The sequence below is a fragment of the Phaseolus vulgaris genome, chromosome 3 (genome assembly GCF_051622355.1).
Source record: "Phaseolus vulgaris cultivar YP4 chromosome 3, ASM5162235v1, whole genome shotgun sequence".
Classification (NCBI taxonomy): domain Eukaryota; kingdom Viridiplantae; phylum Streptophyta; class Magnoliopsida; order Fabales; family Fabaceae; genus Phaseolus; species Phaseolus vulgaris.
Window position 1 is genome coordinate 38,520,385 of NC_143500.1, and position 23,559 is coordinate 38,543,943.

Sequence of the window (23,559 nt, forward strand, 5' to 3'; positions counted from 1 at the left end):
TTTTAATTATTTATCTTATTATAATATATATATATATATATGTGTGTATATATATATCAATAATATAATTGTTAAAAGGATTACTGATATTCATAATTAAAACGTAAACAATAATAAAATATTTATTAACATAATTGATTTTAACATAAATATTTTATTATTATTTACCTAAAAGCTGATAATATATACTTTTATTGCAAAATTTTCTCATTTACGAAGAGTTCATCATCCAAAATTCCCTTCATTTTCCGTATTTTCAATTTTGTATTTTGCATTTTTCCGTTGTTCTACGTATGTGTGAACAGTTAATAGTAAAAAATACAAACCCACACGGTATACTAACTCATGATGTTCACGACAGACTTTATTACCTATCATAACCATCAATAGGTTTTCATAAAAAAATACTTCATGACTATAGATATTTCATGACTATAGAGATTATGATATTTTATTATAACGTGGAAATCTCATTTCATAAATAAATTTTATAAAATTAAATTAAGTTCACTTCTTATAATATATCTTGCTATTCTTTCTACCGTGCTACATTTTGTTTTGCAAAATTAGCATTGTCTCTTTTGCAACAACGAGATTAATTGTTCACTTGGGTAAAGAACAAAAAAAAGTTCTCACCCTCTTTCTCATTCTCTCCTTCATTTTCAAAATGATTGAAACAAACCTGCCAGTAAAAAGTATTTATATAGACTCGAAATTGGCTCAATAGTTAAATTTTAAAAGTAGTTTTCTGAAATGTTTTTTTAAATGATTAAATCGTACACAATTTATTCAAACAAAATTCGTCAAATCCATTTATGATTTAAAAAGAAAATCATATATTTAAGTTACTGGATTTAAGAAAATCCATTCGCTTATGAAATATACGTTCTTAATTTTAAAAAATAATAATGTGTAAAAAATAAAACAAAAAATTAAAAAAATAGAAAATAATGTATTTAAGTTTACTGGATTTAATAATTAAAGAAAAGTAAGTTTTATAAAACATTTTTTTTAACTAAATAAGTATTTATAAAATATATTTATATTATATAATTAAAGAATGACTGAATTTTTAAAACATAATTTTTTATTATATTTAAATTAAAAATAAATATAAATTTTTAATTTTAATACATTAAAATTATTTTAAATTATTAATCAAAGTAATAATGTAATAATTTAATAATATAAGTAAATTAATTTTAAAAAATAATTAAAGTAAATTTAATCTATAATATTAAGTTGGTAAAACTCTAAATTTAAAATATTAAAAATAAATTAAAAAATTTAACCGGAGAAATAACTCTTTTTGTTGTCTTCGAAAAACTAAAACCTATTTTTCTTTAATTATATATAAAAAAATTAAAGTTGTTATTTTTTTTATTTTATTTTACATATTATTATTTTAAAATTGAAAACATATATTTCATATATAGTTCTACATTAAAATTGTATATGAAATATAAGATTTTTTAAAATATATTTGGTGATTTTTATTTGAAAAAATTATATATTCAATTTACCTATTTTTGGGAAAAAAAAGATTTTTCCTATTTCAAGAAATTGCTTTTAAAATTGCACTTGGAACAAAAAGAACCTAGAAATTGATTATAAATAAGGAACTTGGTTATTAGTAGCCACATACAACTTCACTTTATGGTATCATGTTAGACATGAACAAAACACTAGTTGTGTACTTCTTTTTGTTCGCCTATTTCGCTTACGGAAACACACGCACGGAAGATACTGCATATCATGACACGGACTCTAGTCGTAATCAACTTTGATATTTTTCAGTTTTTTATTTTCTTCTTTCTTTTTTATCTTATTTCCTTTGAAATTGTATATTTGAATGATAATCCATTTGTCTCTTACGTGCATGCAGCAATGCAGAAGATGAGAAATGAATCAAGCAAACCTTGCATTGAAAGAGAATTTGAAGAATTGCATGATGCCCAACAAACAATGGTTTTTCGTGAAGCAAAGGGAACATCGAGCAGACCAATCAAGCTAAAGCCAGCACTCGCCTACTTTTCAAACTCCAATTCATTCAAACCTTCATCTCTATTCATTCCACCACTCGCCTACTTTTCGGCTTGCTTTTAGTTCCTTAGACCATTTTCTAACTCTTTCTTTATGTATTTATAAATTTATGCGGATCTCATACTTTTTAAAATATTAAATTATTTTATTGATTTCTTTTATTTTGTAATATTAGTAAATTTTTTGGATTATAGTTGAAAGCATTCTCCATTTATGGTTTCATTTCGAACGTTAACTTAAACGAATATGGGAATAGAAAGCGACAACGCTTTTTCACCGTTGATAAGAGTGTCACGTGTGCGCCTACGATTGAGTATGGTGAAATGTCACCTAAAAAACGCTTCGTGTGCTGTGCCACACCTGCCCATTGTGAGATGACATGTAAGCCACCATAGCACACAAATAGTCTCTTTGTTTAAGCAAGCTCAGCTCGAGTCTGGAGGCTTGTGTATTGGACCAGGGCGCTCGGGGCTCAGTATTCGGTGACCGGATCTCGGTGCGTGGCACAAGTAGGACAGCTCCGTTGTTGGGCCAGTGTAATGAGCCATGTGCTTGGGTCCAGTTTGGACAGTAAATCTATTTTGGTATAACTAAGGTAACCTCTTGTACGTAAATGCAAGACAGTTAATAAAGGATATTTGTGGACCTAGGGATGCGCTTAGTGCGTATGGGGTCTAGGTCAAGTAAATGTTTTCTTTTAGACCTAAGCTCGTGTGTTTTAGGACACGTAGTGGTTAGGTTGCATGTATAATGAAAGATAACGTAGCACCATGAGTAGGGTGTCCACGTAAGTACCCCTGATGTTGGCGCATGAGTTGGTGCCCTGGTGGTTGTTCTGTTATTATTTTATGCACTCCTTGGAGATAAGATTCTTCTCAATTGTAGCACCTCGAGAGAAGGCACCCCTGAACAAAATGTGTTTCTCCTATTAAGTATGCTTTCAGTTGAGATTAGATTCTCGTGATAGAAAATGGTTACAAGAGGTAAGCTATAAAAGGGGCTTGAGACCCCAGGTACGACTGAAACTGAATACTTCTTTATTTTTAGTCCTTTACTAACTTGATCGTCGGAGTGCAATCAACAGATAAGAACCCTCTGTTTCAACGGAGCCGTGTTCCAGGGGCAGATCGAGGCTAGAGTTGGAAGCCAAGGTCATTCGACGAAGAAGTCAACCGACAAGAACACAAACTATACAAATCTTATCTTAATTAATATTCATCTCAAACTCAAACATTTAAAATATATCTAGACAATATAAAACCATCTATAAAACTTAAGATATAAAACCATGTCACCTTCACATAGAGATCATCTATCCTAAGGTTCTATAAAAAAATATAAATAGTTTTCTTTACGTGTAATTCTTTACTTCTAAAGAAAGTTCTAGCCTTAACAGGATAATTATTCAATACCTAGAGACCTAGAACAAATTATTTAGATATAGTCAAAGTTCAATACGAGCTTAACCAAGTTGAGATAATCATCTTTTTCAATTAATCCTAACAAGATTGATGACAAATTCACGAGGAAAGAAAGAAATAGAATAAAAAAATCTTTAAAGTAAAGAAAAACTTAATTTAATCAATTGAAAATTATTCTTAACTCATAAGCTACTACGAAGTGTGATCAGATTCCTAAAGAATTGAGTTTTGGAGGAAAGAAATTTGAGAGACTAGAGAGAAATTCTTTTTGGAAAGAAAAAAAATGAGAAATGAATAGGATGGAGAAAGGATCTTACAAATCCACCATTAATATTTTTACTTAATTTTATTTTTAACTCTAATTGAATTTTCTTAATTTTCAATGTATCACATTTTATGTTTAAAAACATGTAGATTTCATTTAAAATATAATCGAAAAAATTTCCTAAACAAAGCATTTACTCAATAAAATTTTATTGATTTGAACCTAAATCTTTATTATCTAAATTCGAAGCAGACATAATTTTATATCAATATTTACTTTATTGTGTGCTATTTAAGGCAGTTAAAAATATTTTATCTTATATCACAATACTTTTTTCAATATTTTACAAAATAAAGTAAAAAATATTCCTCGACATCGTTCTAGAATACTAGTTATTATACAAACAAGTAGTCCTGCTCTTAGCTTTAATACAATGTTGATATGTTTGGATAAACGTTTCTATAAAAGTTTATGGAAAACAATAAAAAATTATCTTTGAAGTCTGGAAAAAACTACAAAAAAAAAAAAATTGAATTCATCTTATTAGTTAATTTGTAAAACCAAATCGCGATTTTGTACTACGGATCATCTTCTACATAATTTTCTTGGATCATCTTTGTAAGTTTTCCATGGTTGAATTAAAATTTGAATGTCTAGAGACATTTCTTCATCGAAAACGAAATCTTACACAGTGGGATAGCATTCTGAATAAAAAGAGTGAACTCATCTCAAACATCAGAATCAAAACTTACCCTAATGATACTAGCTTCAATAACAAGGCAATTATCCACTCAATGATTACCTATTCAAATTCTAGCTGTAGATAAATGTCCTATAAGCATACATCATTACATTACATCAATGGCAACGCTGAGGGTACTCTAATTTAAGAACATCAATTTCAGAGACAATACCGTACAATGTTAAGAGAAACATAAAAGAAGTAATGCAGCAGCATCAAACTAGAATATTATCAGGTAGATCTATTATGAGAACCTGACACAAGGCAACACATATAGTCAAATAATTCTAAATACATGGAAGGCAAACAACATATAATTACATAGATTATAATTTCTACAATATATACTTGACTGTGACAAATTGACAATGACCATAGAGACTCAACTAAGATCTCCACAAAGCAGCAGAAAGAAGGTGAAGTGATGAATTCAGAGTGTTTATATCTTGGATCAATCTTCCCCTCACAGATCAGATTCGAAAAATATCTGTTTGAAACCTCTCATCATATAAACTCCAATGTCCATACCTTTCAGTGTGGAAGACAGACCTGGGGATATAGAAATTTGGCTTCTTAATTTCCTTCAAGTGCACCAAACTAGAAGAAGCATTTGCAATGTCTCGACTAGTTAAGTTAGCACACCCAGACACATCCAGGAACTCAAGGCTAGGACATCCCTGGGAAATGGAATTGAGACCCTTGGCTGATAATTTGGAGAACCTAATCTCAAGATGCTCAAGACCAGGCATGGAATTAGCAATTGCAACAGCCTCATCGTCTCCATCTTGTGGGCAAGCATTTAGATACTCATTAGGAACAATGCCTTGGTGTTGGGAAGGATCAAGCCAATTCATGAGATTTCTTTTCAGAACCTTAAGGTTGGAACAGTTTCTTCCAATCAGCACCAATGACTCATGGGTTATCTCATAACAATAGCTGATATCCAATTCTCTAAGCTTCTTACAACTCAAAGCTATCTTAGACATAGAATCATCAGTAACACGAGGACAGCTTCTGATAGACAACACCTCAATATTCGGGCATCTGAAATGCAAATATATTTTAAAAAGTGTTAAATTCTCCAACGTAACGTTGTATTCACAATAGAAGGAACATATAAACACACAAATTAAAATATTAGAATTTCATAATCAAAGCCCTAATTTAAAAGAAAAAACATAGCATATATGATATCGAAATCTTAAATGCTACCATAACTAATTATGACATGTTTGATTCACGTTAAATGATCCAAAATCACGTGAAAATACCAGCTAATACGATTTTAGATGTAGGTAACATGATTAGTTAACATTGAATAGTTGATTCTGGATTTTAGTTGATTTAAAATCAAATGATCTTCTGGATCCTAATTATCCTAAGTCGCTTTTACAAAGAAAACATTAATCACTTTTCATTCAAACACTCAAACAAATGGGTATGGGAATTTGGGAGAAAGTTGGAACCTTAGGGCGACGAGGGCGAGAGATCGATCGGAACAGTGGCGAATGCGTAACTGTGTGAGAGAGGATTGGGTCCATTGGACGACAGATTGAAGCATGGAATCGATCTTGGCCTCGAACTCGGAGGTCCACCAGCGAGTTGACTCGAGGGGCGAGTCGAATTGGGGATCGAGGTCGAAAACGGAGTGAAGAGAGGGTTCCTTGAAGGCGCTGAACCATGACTTGCAGACCAACATGGCGCCGCGCCATCGATCCTCAACGCTGAGTCGAGAGAGGATGTTGATGAGTAACTCGCGAGTCAACTCGCCCCAATCTGACTCGAATTCCTTTGGCTCAGTTTCTGCTTTCATTCTTCCTTTGGAATCAGATTTCACTCAACATTTCAATTCTGTGTTTATTATATTACACGCTGTTTCCATTTCATACCCTTTTTCTTCTTTCTGAAATATGTCTACGTATATTTTTTAAATTCTCTATATTTCTTTTTGTTTAATTCTTGTTATATTATTTAATTTCTTCATATTATTCTTTTGTGTTTGTCCTTGTAATATGCAGATTGCTTTTTTGGTCCTTATTGAGTGTTTTTTTAAAGGGACCAATACAAAATTTTAAAAAATATTATACGCACTAAAAAAATATTTTATAGAGATTAAAACATAATAACAAGAAAAAAAATAACAAAGGAAATTTAACAGGGATCAAAAGTAAAAAAAAAAGGAAAAAATAAAATACAATAATATTTAAGGGATTAAAAGTATGTTCAAATATAAATTGTTAAAATATAACTTGAATAAAAATATTGGAAGAGAAAAGTAGATGAAAAAATAAAACAGAAAATATATATGCATTAATAATAATTCCTAAAAATAATACTATTTTTTGCTCAGTCGCAAATATAAATAAATTAATATTTGAAAGGATAAACTCATGTTTCTAATATAATCGCTAGCAGATTATTATAAAAGAACTTAACTTCATTACAAATAGTAATTTTTTGAAATGTTAAATTTTAGGTTCTTATATTTAATTCTTGCTTTATTCTTAACATACTTATCGAAATTTAGTTTAACTATTTTGTATCTAAGGTAGGATTTTACTAGTACCTTTTATTTTTTTTATTTTTTTGTAAGAGAAGGTAGGTTTATATTATCTTAATTTTCTTTACTCTTTTTATCTGATATATATATATATATATATATATATTTATTACCTTTACATACATAATAAATTACAATTGTAGTGTTTATGACAAAAAAAAAGTTTAAAGTATTCAATTAAATTTTTCTATTTGAATCTTATCTTGTAATGATTAAAGAATTAACTTTTTTTATTGGAATTTCAAGTTTATAATGAATTTAAACTAATAATATATTTAGAAATTATTATTATTTTTTAAAATGTGTGTAAATAAAATTTAATCACACCCAATTAAACTAGACTAGAATGTCTTTCTATTTATAGTCTCATACTAGATATAAATTTTCTCACGTTAGTCTTTTCACTTAATGTTTATTATTTTCAAGATATTTGATTTTTTTTAACTTTCTTGATTAAATTTCATAGTTTTCAACACTTAAAACTATAATTACAAAACTTTGGAATCACCATCACATCATTTACCAAAATTTATTCATCATATTCTTCCATCAATTAAGAAGAGATTCCCAACATAATAAACTAACTTTCAATATAAAAAAATAAAATAAAAGTTATTATAAATGTATCTTTTATAATTATAATTGAGTAAGCAATTATGATTATCTGAATTGCTATAATGTGATTATAAGAGTTCAAATATATTTTCTTACAATAACTCCAGTATGTATAACTGAGTAAGCAATTATAGTTATGTGAATTGGTATAATGTGATGATGAAAAAATATGAACATAATTATATGCAAGTTGAAGACTAACTTTTAACAGTTTACAATCAACAATACAAATTCTAATAATATTAACCATCTTAGATAAAAGGATAACTTTCTTGATATTCAAAAATCACATTTTTTTCGAGATTATTATAAATATGATTTGTTATTTTTTTAATGAAATGATTTTTTAATATGGATATATGCAGTCTGCCTTTTGTTTTTCCATGAAAAAAGAGATGACCCCAAGAAAAAGCAAAAAAACGAGTAAGACTAAATCCTTGAAGTTGAGGAGCTGAGCTTGCAAGGAAAAATAAAGCTTTTCCAGTGTGCATCCTTCTATCTGAGAAAGCCACATTGCTGCTAAACGTTGAAGGATAGTTCGAGACTAAAAATTGGCTCTAGTGACTCCCTCTGTGGATATTTGGCCTTGTACGCGTGAGATTAAAGAGTCTCCCAACTAGTCTTCAACATACACTTGGATTGGATATATACAGTTTTTTCCAAGCAATTCATTGGGGTGGAAATTGGCTAGACAGCAAGAGCATATTCTCATTTGAAAATATTGATTCCTTGTTGAGACCCGACAACTTCAAAGCCAAGGAGAAATTTTGAATTAACCAATATCCTTGAGGCTATGTTTTACATTCAACAATTCCTTAATACGATTCATTTAAAAGAGGTTATTACCTAGAAGCCCCAAATTGATAATCGCAGAGTATACAACGATTACTGGACATATTATAAACATTTCTTATGCTTGTGAGCTTGAATGTCTCAAAAAGCTAATAAACTTTAGTCATTTTAATAGTAACTTCAGAAAATAATGTCCTTGGGAATTTTAATGTTTTTCTTGAGTTTTTCCCATGTAGTCAGGTTAAGAAATTGAAAACCTCGATCGGGTGGAGACAGTCAGCAGTAAAACAAGAAAAGGCTCACTTAAACAAGGGTTCCAGGTCTTTGAATGAGAAGAGTTAAAAAGTCAAGCATTAGGGACACCAAGTGATGAATTGTCCTGGCTCAAGAAAGTAAAGTTAGAAGTTGGTTTTAAAGGTACTAGAAGGCACACTTCAGCAAGGCTAAATGATCACCCAAGCAAGTAATATCAAAGAAGGCCGCAGCTTGGCATGACATGAAGACTCCCTTAACTGAATGAAGTCAAGAAATACCCTAAGACTAAATGCTCGCTTAGGTGAGCAAAGATGAAGGCAACAACCATGTGACATTGGTCAATGAAATAACTATCATATAAATAGGTCAAAAAATAGAAGTTAACCATGTTAAAAGTTTTGGAAACTATATAAAGAAAGGAAAGTAACAATCGAAAACATTAATCAAAATTTTCAACATTGATTTTGGTCGTTAGATTATTAAGAAAATGAACTTTAAACCTAATTCAACTTTACAAAACTGAATTATAATTTAGTTATGTCTTTAGATGATGTGAGATTTTCAACACACTCTCTCACGTCAAGAACATAAAGCATGGGAATAGAAGGGGACCTAATAGCGGGTGGCAAGATATGCCCAACTAATCTCGTTAGAATGGGTCCTTAATAAGCTCTAATAGTGTTTTAAAAAAGTAAATTTTAAGTCAAACTCAATCTTACAAAATTGACTTGATAAGATGAGATTTGCATCCAATATATATTATATTTTGGCCATATCTCTAGATGTTGTTAGATCTCCAACATAGATTAATGAGTGACTAAATTATCTATGGTTAAGGTTGGATATAGCCAAACCAAATTTAGTGTACACTCTAGTTTAATCAAGTTTGTATTTAGTAATTATTCTTCTTTTCTATGCCTAATGTTTATTTTAGATTGATCACACTTAAGAATTCATAGAGGTTGAAAAACACTTGAGAATCCTATAAAAAATAACAACAGATTAGGATTGCTCCTAGGAATAGTTCAAAATTAATTAGGCCGCTCTTGGCTTCTAATCATTCGAGCTGGTCTCTAAGCCTAGAAGACGCTGCATACATACTTATATGTGAAGATCCCCATATTGAAATCTACTTGGTCCAAATGCCAATTGAATGTGAAAGCAAGTGATAGAAGCTCTCCAAATTGTCATCCTGGCCATTGGATTGAGTCTCTAAATAATAAATTCCACAAGTATAAGTAATACCCCCCTTAGCAACTAGTCAAGTTTATACCTTTCCATTGAGCCAACCTCATTTTGCTTCAACTTGAAAACCTAGTTGTATCTTATTGCCATCTTCTCTGGTGGGTGTCCAGGTTTGGTTCTTTTCCAAAGTTAGCGAAACTTATTTTTCATAGCATAGGTTTGGGAGAAAAAAAAAAATCTGCGAGTTAGACATTGGATACCTAGCCTGTGACTCCAAACACAAGGGTTCAGTTGTAAAGTTAATTAAGAGCAATGAGTCGTGGGCATATTTTAGTGCTGGAATATTTTGATGAAGATACTGATGTAGGTGGTGTTGAACCCAGAGGATCAATTATGGAAGGGTTGGTATTATTTGTTGTTGACTGATCATATTTTTTTTATGGTTGCATTTGTTGTAGGGGTGCAAATGAAATGTTTTAAAGAGATAATAAGTAGGCTGATCATTGGTTGAGATGTACAAAAACTTCTTCTCACAGAATTTCACAACCCTTTGGAAGAAAAATTTCTCCAATTTTAGATCAAACAAAAAATACCCTTTGTGCTTGACTAGAAAAACCAAAAAGATGCATTTTCTAGCTAAGGTCCAATTTCTTCCACTTGGAAGGAAGACTTCCATCAACAAAAGCAGCTTGTTCTTTGAATTTAATCTTTAAAGCCATAGTTGAGACTTTTGACCAAGAAGAATGGTTATCTCTAACATGTGGAGCAGTGATGAGAACCTTGGAAGGTTGCTCCAAGAAGTGGATAAACTATTTCCAGCTCCAATGGAAAAAATCCATGGTTTAAGGCATCAGATTTCTAGCACATGCTTTGGTTTGGATTGTAAGAAGTTTCTTGATGAATTCTTGGATGTTTATTGGTTGGGTTTTGGTGAAGAGGTTTGCGAAAGCTTTAAGGAAGAGAGGTTCAAGATCTTGATTGAATATTGATAGTTGTTTGTAGGTGTTCTTTGTGGTGGTTATGATCGAAAATTAATTTCAAGGGTGGATGTGTTTTTTGTGAATTTAGATGGTGTTTCAAGGTGGTGTTTGGTTGGAGCATGGATGGCCAAAGCTATTGGTGGTTATGCACAACCTATAAAAAGAATAAACTAAGCAAAGAACAGATGTGATTAAAGGAAAGAATAGGAAACAACAAGATAGAAATACCTAGGATGAGGTTAACTTATCTTGGATGTTAACCAAGATCATAAAAAACTAAGAATTAGAAAGAAGCTTCTGCCACTCAAACTCAATGAGATAAGCAAGGATTAGCCACTAGACCTGGTTCTCAAGATAAGAATCTAAAAATTTGAAACTCTCAATTTCTTACAAGCACTCACTACTCTTGCAAACAAATGACTTTTCTCTCCCAAAGTAAAAGTGTCTACAAAATGGACTAAACACTTTTATGTAGGAGGCATGTAGGAGGGGAAGGAAGTCAAACACGCCTCCTCTTATACATGTGACCAAACAGTACGAAGTCTTCTCCTATATCTTTCATAGCTCACCTTATACACAATCAAATAATTTATGACATGAAAGCTATTATCTATTTTTCTTTACAAGTTGTCTAACTAGTAAAACTCTACCTTTACTCTGTTTCCTTTAAGCTTAAGTATTTCCTTTCTATCTATGACAACATCAAGAAAAAACCAATAATGCTCCAAGATTTCGTTTGGATGCACGTAGAAAGGGCTAGAAGGACCCGGAATCCGATTTGGATTCACCATGCTTACTTGAATATGAAGATTTCAATAGTCAAATAGAGAAGAAAGAGCTCAAGAATCAGAGACGAACGATCTTGTACAGCAGTAGCAGAGCACCCTAGGAAAGGAGCTCTATTGCCATTCCAGAATTAAATCGAGAAGGTGAAACTTTCAGAGAATGAAAACTTCTTCTGAAATGAGAATAAAGCACCAGTGAAAGATGAAAGGGATTTCTCTCATTGCTAACTAGATCTTCAAACAGCTACTAACTAAATGAATCAACAGCGCAGAGACATAACATAAATGAATCAATTAACTGACTATAGTATCAGTTATCACTTCCACCGTAAACAGCTAGTAAAACAGAACATTCCTCTTATCCGTTTGAATAACTTCCAACGGCCCCTAAAATACGTAGTGTTGATTTAAAAAGTCAAACCCCTCAAAACTAAAGAATCTCGATGCTCCTATATTACTTGAGTCATAGATCTACGCAAAATCAAAAGGCACAACACACACGGAGCCTCACTGAAGAATCATGATTGCATAAAAGTTGTTGAAGCTTCAAGAGCGAAAACAATTGATTCTACAAACCATAAGCAATTTCAATTTTGAACAAGCACATGAACTTAATTCTGCAGTAGTTACGCACACTAGCACGACATAAACATCAATAAGGCATTCGAACTTAAACTATCAGTATTGCGAATAGAGAGGACGCCTGTATTCATCAAAGTACTGATCACGATCAACGAAGATAATGGCATAGAGAGCATAAATGATGCCAGGAATATAACCTAGAATTGTGAGGAGCAAACAGATGAGGAATTCAACCTGCAAAATCGAAATCACAGACTCAGATCTCGCACAGAGAGAGAGAAACAGAGAGAGAGAGAGAGAGAGAGAGAGAGAGGAAACTCACGCTGCAACAACCGTGGCGAAAGCAAACTCCGAGTGGAGGAAGCAAGATCGCGATCATTAACTCGCAGCATAGTTCACACCGTGTCGGCATCTTCCACTGTGATGAATGCTTCTACGCTTCTAATGCGTTTCTTCCTGATCTTCTAAATCACTATCAGAATGGAAGCTGCGTGGTTCGCGTGGCTTTCCCTGTCATTTGATTGAGTCTAGTTTTGATATGCACATGACAACTGTACTGATACGCAACTAATTCTCTTCCGTTAGATTTATTATTTTCTAACTAAGGGTTGAGATTTTTTGTTTCTTCCTTTTCCAAATTTGTCCTTCAATCCATCAACCCTTCACTTCTCCTACAACTCTTGACACTGTACAAGTTCAAGGCAAAACAATGTCGTTGAGAGGGGTAACTGTATCCAAGTTACCGAAGTTGCTGAGAAGAGCGCGAAGCTCCATCGTGAAAGTAAACATTGACGGCGGAGATTGCCTCCGGCAGTGATGTACGGTGGTGGAAGAAGGAGGAAGATGAAGTGATGGAAGCGATGTGAGATGACAGATGAATAAAATCGCAACTGCTACACTCTTCTCTTCTTCCTTACGTTACTTCCCACACCATCAATCACACACCTACAGAAAAAAACTTTCCACACCATCAATCACACACCTACAAAAAAAAGTACATCGATTAACTTTATAATAGATATAATTTCTTTCTCTGAAAATCATCACCATAGTTTCCATCTTTCAAAAAAAATTTAAATTGATTAATGATTCCAGTTTTCAATAAAATATTATTTTTTTATTTGTTTCAAATTAATTATTATTTATGTATCAATAAAATAAAATAGTATTAAAAGGTTACGAGGCTCGGACATTTCTCTTAAACGTATAGAAACATTTCTCTTAAGCGTATCGGTGTTAATATAAGTATTGAACACTAATACTCGTATAATATTAGTAAGACACCCGTGAAACTTGAACATTTCTCTTAAGCATATCGGTGTTCAATACAAGTATCGAACACTAATATTTGTATAACATTTGTAAGACACATATCCGTGAAGTATCAAATTCAAAAAATATTTATTAAATTTTTAACAATTTTAGTCTTAGCACAATTCTAACATAATTTTAAAAAGAAAAAAAATACTCAAATTTATTTAATAAATTTTTATTATGATTATAAAAATAATAAATAAATAATTATAAACTTTTCTGTTAAAAAAAATTTAAAATATACTTATACACATAAATATTTATTTTCAATTTATATAATTTATAATTATATAATATATAAATTTGTGTTTATGTATTTAAATTTTAAAGATTATATCGTATTCATGTAGCATAAGTGCTCGTGTCAATATCAATGTTACGAACCATACTATTTTAGTAAAATTGTTTTAAATGAAACTATATATTCATTACTGTTTTTTAATACTTTTCGTACACATTCTAATAATTTTTTTTTTAAATAAGTTTTCTTACATGAGAGAAAAAATTATATTTAAGAATATTAGTTCTAATTTTTATATTATTCGTTTTTCTTATTTTTAACTCCCCTTTTTCTCATTATTTCTAATTTCTTATAGTTTTTAATTACTTAATTGTTTAAAATATGTATAAAATTAAATTTTACAAAAATATATTACTAAATTGTTAAAGATTTAAAAAATTATGTGAAATAAGTTGATATTTTTTAAATATATCTTACTCTTTCACATAATATAAAAGCTGACATTCCAAAAACTGTTTTCAATAATAGTTAAAATGTTACTAATAACACACTCAAAATCTTACGTATAAAACTTTAAATTGCTGTAGTTATATAAGAAAGACATAGTAACAGTATAACAATGTTTTTCTTATTAATCACAACTAACTTGTTATGAGTAATGTGAAAATGTTAAAATAAAGGAGAATATTATATAACAATATCAATAAGTATTATTGAGTGTATCATCTAGTATCGAAAAATAGTGACTAAATAATACTTATTTAGGGACTATTAATGTTCGCACAACTCATATTTTTAAAATTGATTTTGGTTGTTGTCTAAATTATAGACTCTAAATAAAAAACTATGGAGCTTAGAAAATATTTACTATATCTTAATATCTGGTCTTGCATAATCATAATTAGTTTATGTGAGGCAAGATGGATAGAATTATATAGATTGAAGTAATATTTTATCTTCATCGATTATCTCACATAAATTTTTATGTGTAATCGATTATGTCATTAACATAATCGATTATCAACTATTCTTTTCCACATAATCGATTATGGCATATGTTCATTTTCAGTGATGATCGATTAATAATGAAATTAAACTCACACACAGCTCATCTGACGTTACAAACGAAGAACCAAACGCACTCACGACCCTCTCCCAGCTCTCTAGGTATGTGCTTTGTGAATAACCAAATTGCCTCTGCTTTGTGAGGTTTGTGAGTTTGGGAACCACATATATATTGTTGCACCTCTTTATTATGCTCATCTAGTGTCTCACCAACTTGCCTATGCATTCATTTAGCTTTGAACTTGGTTAAACAAATTCCTGAACAATGCTCAGGAATCTTATGTGTTTGCTGCTGAAAAGCTTCTTTTCACAGATGCACATGCATGCTTCACGTCCAATGTCCACATACATCCAAAAATCTAGTGAGGGCATAAATGATATTTCACTCATCCTACTTGGCACTCACTCCCTCACCCTCTCCTTTCTTTTCACTTCTGAATGCTCTCTCATTTGATCTAACTTTCCCCTCACCCACACCCTCCACCATAACTGGATCCAAACGGGAGTGACACCCCACATTCGTCTGCAACTACAATATCACTCCAATCCAAACAGGGGCTAAATGTTAAAGCGTCTACTTTTAAAGAAAGATGAATCAGACTTCTCAAATAAAATTTTAATACACCAAACCTTTGAGTTTGTATATGTTCAATATGAAATTTACAAAAGCACATAAGAATAAGAAAAAACACTCAATTTTGAACTATGTTTTTAGGACGTATATAAATAAAAGCAAACTCATGAAAAAAATAATTATTACTTGATTAGTACCACTTTTTCGTGGTACTGAATATGTCAGGTTGTGACGAATCAATACAAACTAAAATGTTAACTGTTGTTTTCTATTACACATGTACAAATCCTTATTGATTTTTATCATAGATCTGTAAACGTATCTCAAAACTATTAGAAAACTCTATATTAGTGTCTCATATATCTGAAAAAAAATCAAAATGTTTTAAAGTTCTATTAAAATATTTTATTTATAGAATGAATTGTTTATTTCAAATCACAAATTTGTTTTTGTATTTTTAGCATGATAATAATGGATAATGAGAAGTGATATTTCATTTGTACATTAAAAATATAATAAAAATACTTATAATTATTATTTTATTAGTGAAACTCTTCGTGACTGACAAAAGAAAATTGCATATATTTTAGATGGTGATGAACCATTATAAACTAAAAAATAATTTAACATTGTGTACGTGTTTGTATGTTAAAAATGATAATAAAAATACTTATAATTATTATTTGATTAATACAACTCTTTGTGATCAACAAATAAATAAAAGCTGAATATATCTTACATTGGAATGAAGTAATATAAACTAAAATGTTTATTATTGTTTTCTATTACACATGTAAAAATCTTTATTGATTTTATCATAGATATGTGAATGTATTTCAAAATTATTAAAAAAATCTACATTAGTGTCTATAGATATGGTATTCTATAGAAAAAATCAAAATGTTTTAAAGTTCTATTGAAATATTTTATTTCTAAATTTAATTGTTGATTTCAAATCACAATTTTTTTCTTTTATTTTAAGAATGATAATAAATAAATATTTAAACAAAGGAATTAGGCTTTATTTTGTACCTATTACCAGATTATAGAAATAAAAGAAAAATAATTAATCTTGGTTGGAATCATGAGGTGAGAATATATATTTCAAAAAGTGATGGTAGAAAATTCAGTTTCCTGTAAAGGGACAAAAAGGTGACTTCTTTAATTGAAACTAAATGAGAAAAAAAAAATCACTATCAAAATACCACATAAGGAAAAACAAAAAACTAAAACAAAACTAAAAAAAATATAAAGACAAAAAAAGGTAAATTGAATATATGATATAGATTATACACGTATGTATACAATAAACGTATATTTTAAACATTTATTTAATTAAATAAATAAAAAACAAAGTGATACAATTTTAAATAAATACAAAATTAAACTGAAAACAAGATACTTATAATTTAATTAGTATTGTGTTAATTTTTTAAAATAGTATTACAATGTGATGGATGTAGAATTTTATATATGTTAAAAGTTTGTAAAATGATATTTTATTATACATTTTAGTGTTAAAAATTGCTATATTATATTTATTAATACTTATTGAATTGAAACATAGAAAGTATTGTTGGGAAAATATAAATTGGAAAATTGTTATAGTGATTCTTGAATTTAAAGAATCTTGAATTCCTAACCTATGAAAAAGGGTTATTGACTCTGCTCTGAGGCAATATTTTCAGTAGTGATTTTGATGCTCTTACAAGTGACCACCACACCACTTCTTCAAACCAATAACCCTTTTTGTCTCACATCTCAATGCATCATAATTGAGTCAACTTGTTTCATACCATTATCACATAGAGAGTGAAACAAATTTCAATTATTCTTAATTTTAAAAAGTTAATTTAGTTATTAAAAAGTATTATTTTTTAATTAGAAAAATTGTCCATTGTCACATTAATCTATTTTAAGAGAAATTTATTACAAGACTTGAGTATTAAACTTAATAATATTTTCAGTCAAAAAAGTAAAAGAATAAAAGTTATGCTTCTTTATAGAGACCATACTATATATACGTTGGAATGAAGCGTGAATGGCGTAACAAAGGAACAAAATAAGAGCCAAAAAAAGAATCAAATTAATTGAATTGCTACATCACATTTTCTCTCTGTGACAGTATACTCTACAATGTCGACACTGTTATGCAGAGATAAACAAATTTGTCTGTCGAAATTCGATTGGATTGAGGAAAGGCTTCAGACAGATAAAACCCTTTATTTGTCTTTTTTGTGTAATAAAAATGTTTTCCAATAGTTTTCAGTCACTGATAATTAGATGAATTAAACATCATTTTTTTATAATTTATTAAGATAAAATTATCTTATTTGCTAATTATTTTTAATAAGTACATTTATATCTTATTTATACAAATGATAAGCCTTTGTATTTCTTAACTGATCCAAATTTCAAATTCTAAAACAATGCTGTTTCAAAAATAAACTTCAACATATACTTATATAAAAAGTTAATATTTAATTATGTCTTTCAACATTTTACCCAAAATCATAATTCAAAATTCAAATTATTGAATCACCACTTCAATGAACTTCACAATCGCAATTCATTTAATTACAATTTAATCATTTGATTTTCATTCCAAATGCACCAAATTCAGTTACAACTACCAACTTTCTATTTTCACGTGTACATAAATATATTCATCCAATATCATACCTGAAATTCTAAATTCAATCAAGGCTCCACAAATTCTTATTCTTCTGATTATTTATTTTCTAAACAAATCTAAAGCAGAATAATATTTCAAAGATAACTCTCTTGTCTTGAATCCTATATTCTTATATTCTTTAAATAAATAAATACTTAAAATTTTAACGTATATTCTCATTGTATAATTTTTATTTATTTACACATATTCATTTAAGAAATGTGTTAATCGGTTTATTAATAATCTAGTTGATAAATATCAAGTCAATTATCATATTAGTAAAATTTTGTTTTTATAATAAGAAAAACTACATAGACATGTAAACTATATAATGCTTTATTGATAAGGTGAAATTAACATATTTTTAATTTTTACATTTGTTCCAAATTTCTAAAATAGAGAATTTTCAAATTAAATAAATTATTTACTTTTTTAAATTTAAATAAAAAATAATTATTACTTTTAAAAATGACCCGGTCCATAAATTTAAAATTCAGTCAATACATATTTAGACTTTGAACTAAATAAATCAGGATTTTTTTAAATTTTAATTTAAATTACAATATTTTGTTATATTTTTCCTTTTTTAAGAATTTGTAGAGTTGGTCTTTCATATCAAACATATCTTGAAAACTCTAATCTTAATCAATAAATAATTATGTGGATTTTAATTTTAAAATGTTTTATATCTTTTTATTGTTTAGATTTATGATTTTAAATTTAATTAACTTCGATATTTTCAGCTAATGTCATCATTTTTCATAATTTTAAATCTGAATCATCACTACTATATATAAACAAAATTTTCCTCATTTAACACTAGAGATTTTAAAATTATTTTTTGGTCTTTTAGTAGTAAAGATATCCTAAATATCTTTAATAAATTTTTGAAATTAATTAAAAGAATACATAATACAGTAATAAGTAAAAGAAATAAATGCAAGATATTAAACATTATTAATTAGTTAATGCTTTTCTTTTAAAATACTTTAAATTATTAATTACAAATATAAAATATAATAATTTAGTTATTTAGATTATGAAGACTCAATCTCTAACCATAGATAATACCAATCTTAAACCTATTAAATATTTATTCACATTTAAGTATTTTTTTTTTAAATCAAAGAAACTATATGAAGAAATTTGTTATACAGTGAGATTCCAATGAAAGTCCAACTGAGAAAAAGATATTCAGGTCCCATTCAAAATTGGAATAAAAGTATATTTTTTCTATTATTTTCAAAGGGAAGAAAGATAGGTTGGAATATGAAGAATTGATTATTACACAGACAAAATAGAATAAATTTTATCTTTTTGATGAAAAATAAAAACCAGAATGAATGACACCCTTAAATAACGCGCCAGGAAAGCGCGTGTGAACATCCTCTGCCCCTTGCATTCTATTTAACCACTCTTTCAAACTCATCACTGTACTCGGCCATTTACTGTCTCTGATTTTCTCTGCACAGTTTTCTTTTTCCTCTCTCCGTTTTCTTTGTTTCGATGGAATTCAAGTTTCGTGATGGCGAAAACCGAAGCATTCCCCTCTCTCCACAGCAGCGCCCTCTCTCCATTGTCCCTTTAGTCTCCGGTCACCCATTACGAGGTAACGTTCACTTCACTTTTTTCTCGTATCAGTTTCTTACACCGTACCCATTTGTGTAGCTATTTGAAAGACGATGTTTTTCTCATATGGGTTCCTTTTATTCTCCTCTTTGCAGGTGGTTTTCCAAGTCCTGGTGGTTTTCCGTGTTCTGGTGGTTTTCCGAGTATTGTCCCTTCGTCGCCGAGAGTATACCCGATCAATGCCGAGGAATCGATCCGGCGAGAGATGGTAAGGGAGCAGATAAGGCGGGAACTGGAGAAGGAGGAAATAAGGAGAGAGATTCTGGCCAGGGAGATGGCATGGCGACGTGACTTGGAGGAGGAGGTTAGGAGAGAAATGGCGTCGGAGAGAGCACTGAGAATGCCCATGCACAGGATGGAAGGAGTCACATTTGGTGAACGAGTCTTCTCGTATTCTATGAACCCAGGAATGAGACTGAACAACCCTGATCATAACAACAACATATTTGGTGGACCACAACCTCAGTTAGCCCCTAAAGTTGATATCACACAGTTCAACAAGCAGATACCAGATGAAACTAACCAGGATAAAATAATAAAATTGGTTAGTGAGGTTTATTTCATGTTTTCTTTATTTATTTTTTCCTGTCTTCTACAGTGGTGTTTGGATTATTAAAAGCTTGTTTGTTTTAATTTTTGGATTAAACAATAGTAAGCCATCATTAGGATCTTCACTTGTTCTTTCTTTCTTTCTTTCTGTTAATAGTAACTAGAGTATTTTAAACTGCACAAGTAATGTCTAAGGTGATAAGTATCCATGAATTTGGTTTCTAAGTTTGATATATTTGATTTTGTGTAGGAAATAATTTAATTTTTTTTCAATACTTATGATTTCTTTACTTTGAGATTGTTTAGGAAAAACAAAGGTGATAATGTGGAGATGAAAACGATGATTTATTTAGTTAGAAGTTGTCGCTTGTTTGAGAATTTTCTTTTGAATATATTGTGGTGTTTGGTTCATTTAGTGAGTTCCACAGCATCTATTCTGGGAATAATTTTTATTTTGATAGTTCAGATTTAAAAAAGTATTCAAAATTTGAGGCAACTTATCTTCATCTACCGATTATCATTTGATAAGTTCCTCCATACAGGTTGTATAATTTTTTCATTGCATGTACTCATTTAGCACTGATGTGACCCTGGGATGAAAATTAGAGGGTTGAAATTTTGAATGTTTACTTTATAAATTGAATGTCAGATAAAATATAAAGGTGTTCTTAATCAATGTTTTGAGGACACTGATTAAGTAATAAAAATATAGAAAGTTTATTAAAATAGTTGAATTGGGTTAGTATAGAGTATATTTTTACATTTTTCAGTGAAAACTTCTTATTTTTAATTCTTTAACAAGTGATTTTGGGACATATTATTTCATATTACATGGACTTGTTTGATTGTGTTTTGAATAAGATAAGAATAAACAGTTTCATATTACATGGACTTGTTTCATATTATTTCATTTTCCGTAGAATAAACACTTTTTTAGGATAAGATAAGATCAAGGACCTGTTTGCAAAGCATTGAAAATGGTTTTGGAGATGAGAAAGAAGGAAAACTTATTTGGTATTTATTTTGGGAATATGTTTTCTTGTTTTCAAAATTAAAAACACAGGTGAAAACAACTCATTGCCGTCTTTGTTTGAGTTATAAAAGCAATTACATTGAAAATAGTGTTCTTGATTTTTTTCCCCAAAAGAAACTACTCAAAACAGATATATTGCTTGATGGATAAAAATTAAAGTATCATTTTTAGTGGGCCAAGTCACAAGTGCATTGGAAGAGTGTTTTGTATTTTCTTCTGTTCGTGAACAGTGTATTTTCTTCTCCAACAAAGGTCTCACTAGACATCATTTAGTTTTATCTATCAAACAGTAAAGAAGCCCTGCTGTATTCAATCCATAAACACATGATTCAGCCTTTGGTTTTACTGGTGCTCATTGGCTTTTGCATTCTATCACCTTCAAAGAAGCACACACATACCCAATACATTTCTTTGTAGTATATTTGCATCACTCTGTTAATTGAGAAGATGGAGTAAATATATAATGAATGCTTAAGCTCTTAATGAACTAGTTATTATAATATATTATGTTGTTTATCCCGTTGCAGGCTAAGCCAAATGCTGATCTTCTTAGTTTGAAGTGCAAAGAGGTGCTAGATGTTAATCATGGTGGTGCGAAGCGCAAACTGGTTCCAGGTGATGACAATCATGCTGGATCTAGCTCGCAGAAGAAACCCAAGAAGGAGTGGAGTTGTGCATTATGTCAGATTGTTGCCACAAGTGAAAAGGGCTTGACTGATCATCTTCAAGGGAAAAAGCACAAGGTTAAAGCAGCATCTCTTACAACTAAAAAAATGGGTAAGAACACCAAACTACATTGTCCTTATGAAAAGTAACCAGTGTGTGAAATCTACTAAAGTGTTGTTACCATGAATTCAGGGTTGGATGCAAGACAGGATGGTGAAACACTTGGATCTGGCATTAGTCCTGCAGACAAAGACAAAGGCAAAGTAGAACTCAGTGCATTATGTCAGATTGTTGCAACAGGTGAAAAGGGCTTGAATGATCATCTTCAAGGGAAAAACCACAACGTTAAAGCAGTGTCCCTTACAACTCAAAAAATGGGTAGGAGCACCAAAACTACATTGTCCTTAATGAAAAGTAACCAGTGTGTGAAAGCTACTAAAGTGTTGTTACCATGAATTCAGGGTTGGATGCAAGACAGGATGGTGAAACAATTGGATCTGGCATTAGTCCTGCAGACAAAGACAAAGACAAAGTAGAACTCATAAAAATGGACTTGGCTGTGCAGAAAAGTCACGATTCAGGTGGCATAGATACTAAAAATGAAGCAACCATTGAGAAAGAAGTTCCGAAAACAAAGGCATCAACAACAAGGAAGAAGTTTAAATTTTATTGTGCATTTTGTCAAGTTCGAACTCACTCAGAAGTTGTCATGGAAAGTCATAAAAGTGGAAAAAGGCATCTGGCTAATATTACAAAACTTAACCTAAACAATTCTGCTGGTGCTTGTGCTGCTGCAAATTCGGAGTAACAACACATGTTATATGTTTTGTGCTTAGATTCATGAATACTTGTCTCTTTATTAACATAACCCATTTTAGTATGTTTGAGAGTTTGAACTTGAAGACATTGTCCTTTTTGTTTGGATTGAAATGTAGAGGAAAGAATAGAAATTAAACAAAAAGATGTATTGTTTAGATGAATAGAAATAAGAAGAAAAAAAAGTGCAATATTTTTGAGTTAACGTTTGTTTCAAGCTGTCTAGTTTCAATCTTGGTATTTAAAAAGTTGTGCTGGTTTATAATTAAGATTTATAGGATCATGGGAATGTTTATTATAATTGTCAAAACTCATTAAACATTTATTTTTCTAAATTGTTATAGTTTAGTTTAAATAAGATAAAAGATTAATATATTGCATAATAGAGTGAATTTTTAAATGTAGAAAATGTATTATTTTGACTTGTTAAATTTACAGTAATGAAAAACTAACCCAGGATAATTTTGTTTAGTTGTAAAAATAAATTTCTATTGGGTAATTGGTTAATAATTAAGGGTAGTTAGTTGTGAGTAGAAAAAGAAAAGAAAAAAAATGGAATATAGAGTGATCCAAAAGAAAAGTTTCTTAACAACCTTTTTTTTATGGATACAATTTTACAAATAACACGCTAGTGAATAACATGTGTTTGAAGATTTAAAATATTAGATATTTTTTAAATTTTATAAACAAATTATTGTGGATATTTTAGGCCAAGAAGTTTGATAGATAATTTTCTGTGAATTTAAAATTAACATGAAAGCCTTTTTTTTATT

General features: G+C 29.9%; 3 protein-coding genes across 3 annotated transcripts; 1 reads left to right on the forward strand and 2 right to left on the reverse strand.

The window, feature by feature from the left end:
- Positions 1-4,689: 4,689 nt before the first annotated feature.
- Positions 4,690-6,404, reverse strand: SKIP1 (SKP1 interacting partner 1). The gene is made up of 2 exons (XM_068608078.2): positions 5,938-6,404; positions 4,690-5,515 (listed from the first exon to the last, which is right to left on the reverse strand). Exons 1-2 carry the CDS (start codon positions 6,282-6,284, stop codon positions 4,942-4,944), a joined length of 921 nt encoding a protein of 306 aa, XP_068464179.1. The 5' UTR covers positions 6,285-6,404; the 3' UTR covers positions 4,690-4,941.
- Positions 6,405-12,150: 5,746 nt separating this feature from the next.
- LOC137807434 (PMP3 family protein At4g30660) lies at positions 12,151-12,746 on the reverse strand. Its single transcript, XM_068608079.2, has 2 exons — positions 12,548-12,746; positions 12,151-12,459 (listed from the first exon to the last, which is right to left on the reverse strand). Exons 1-2 carry the CDS (start codon positions 12,635-12,637, stop codon positions 12,322-12,324), a joined length of 228 nt encoding a protein of 75 aa, XP_068464180.1. The 5' UTR covers positions 12,638-12,746; the 3' UTR covers positions 12,151-12,321.
- A 6,779-nt stretch (positions 12,747-19,525) lies between these two features.
- On the forward strand, positions 19,526-22,992 carry LOC137807435 (uncharacterized). The gene is made up of 5 exons (XM_068608080.2): positions 19,526-19,702; positions 19,818-20,266; positions 21,832-22,081; positions 22,163-22,348; positions 22,432-22,992. The coding sequence occupies exons 1-5, from the start codon at positions 19,600-19,602 to the stop codon at positions 22,776-22,778; spliced, it is 1,335 nt and encodes a 444-aa protein (XP_068464181.1). The 5' UTR covers positions 19,526-19,599; the 3' UTR covers positions 22,779-22,992.
- The last annotated feature ends 567 nt before the right edge of the window (positions 22,993-23,559 follow it).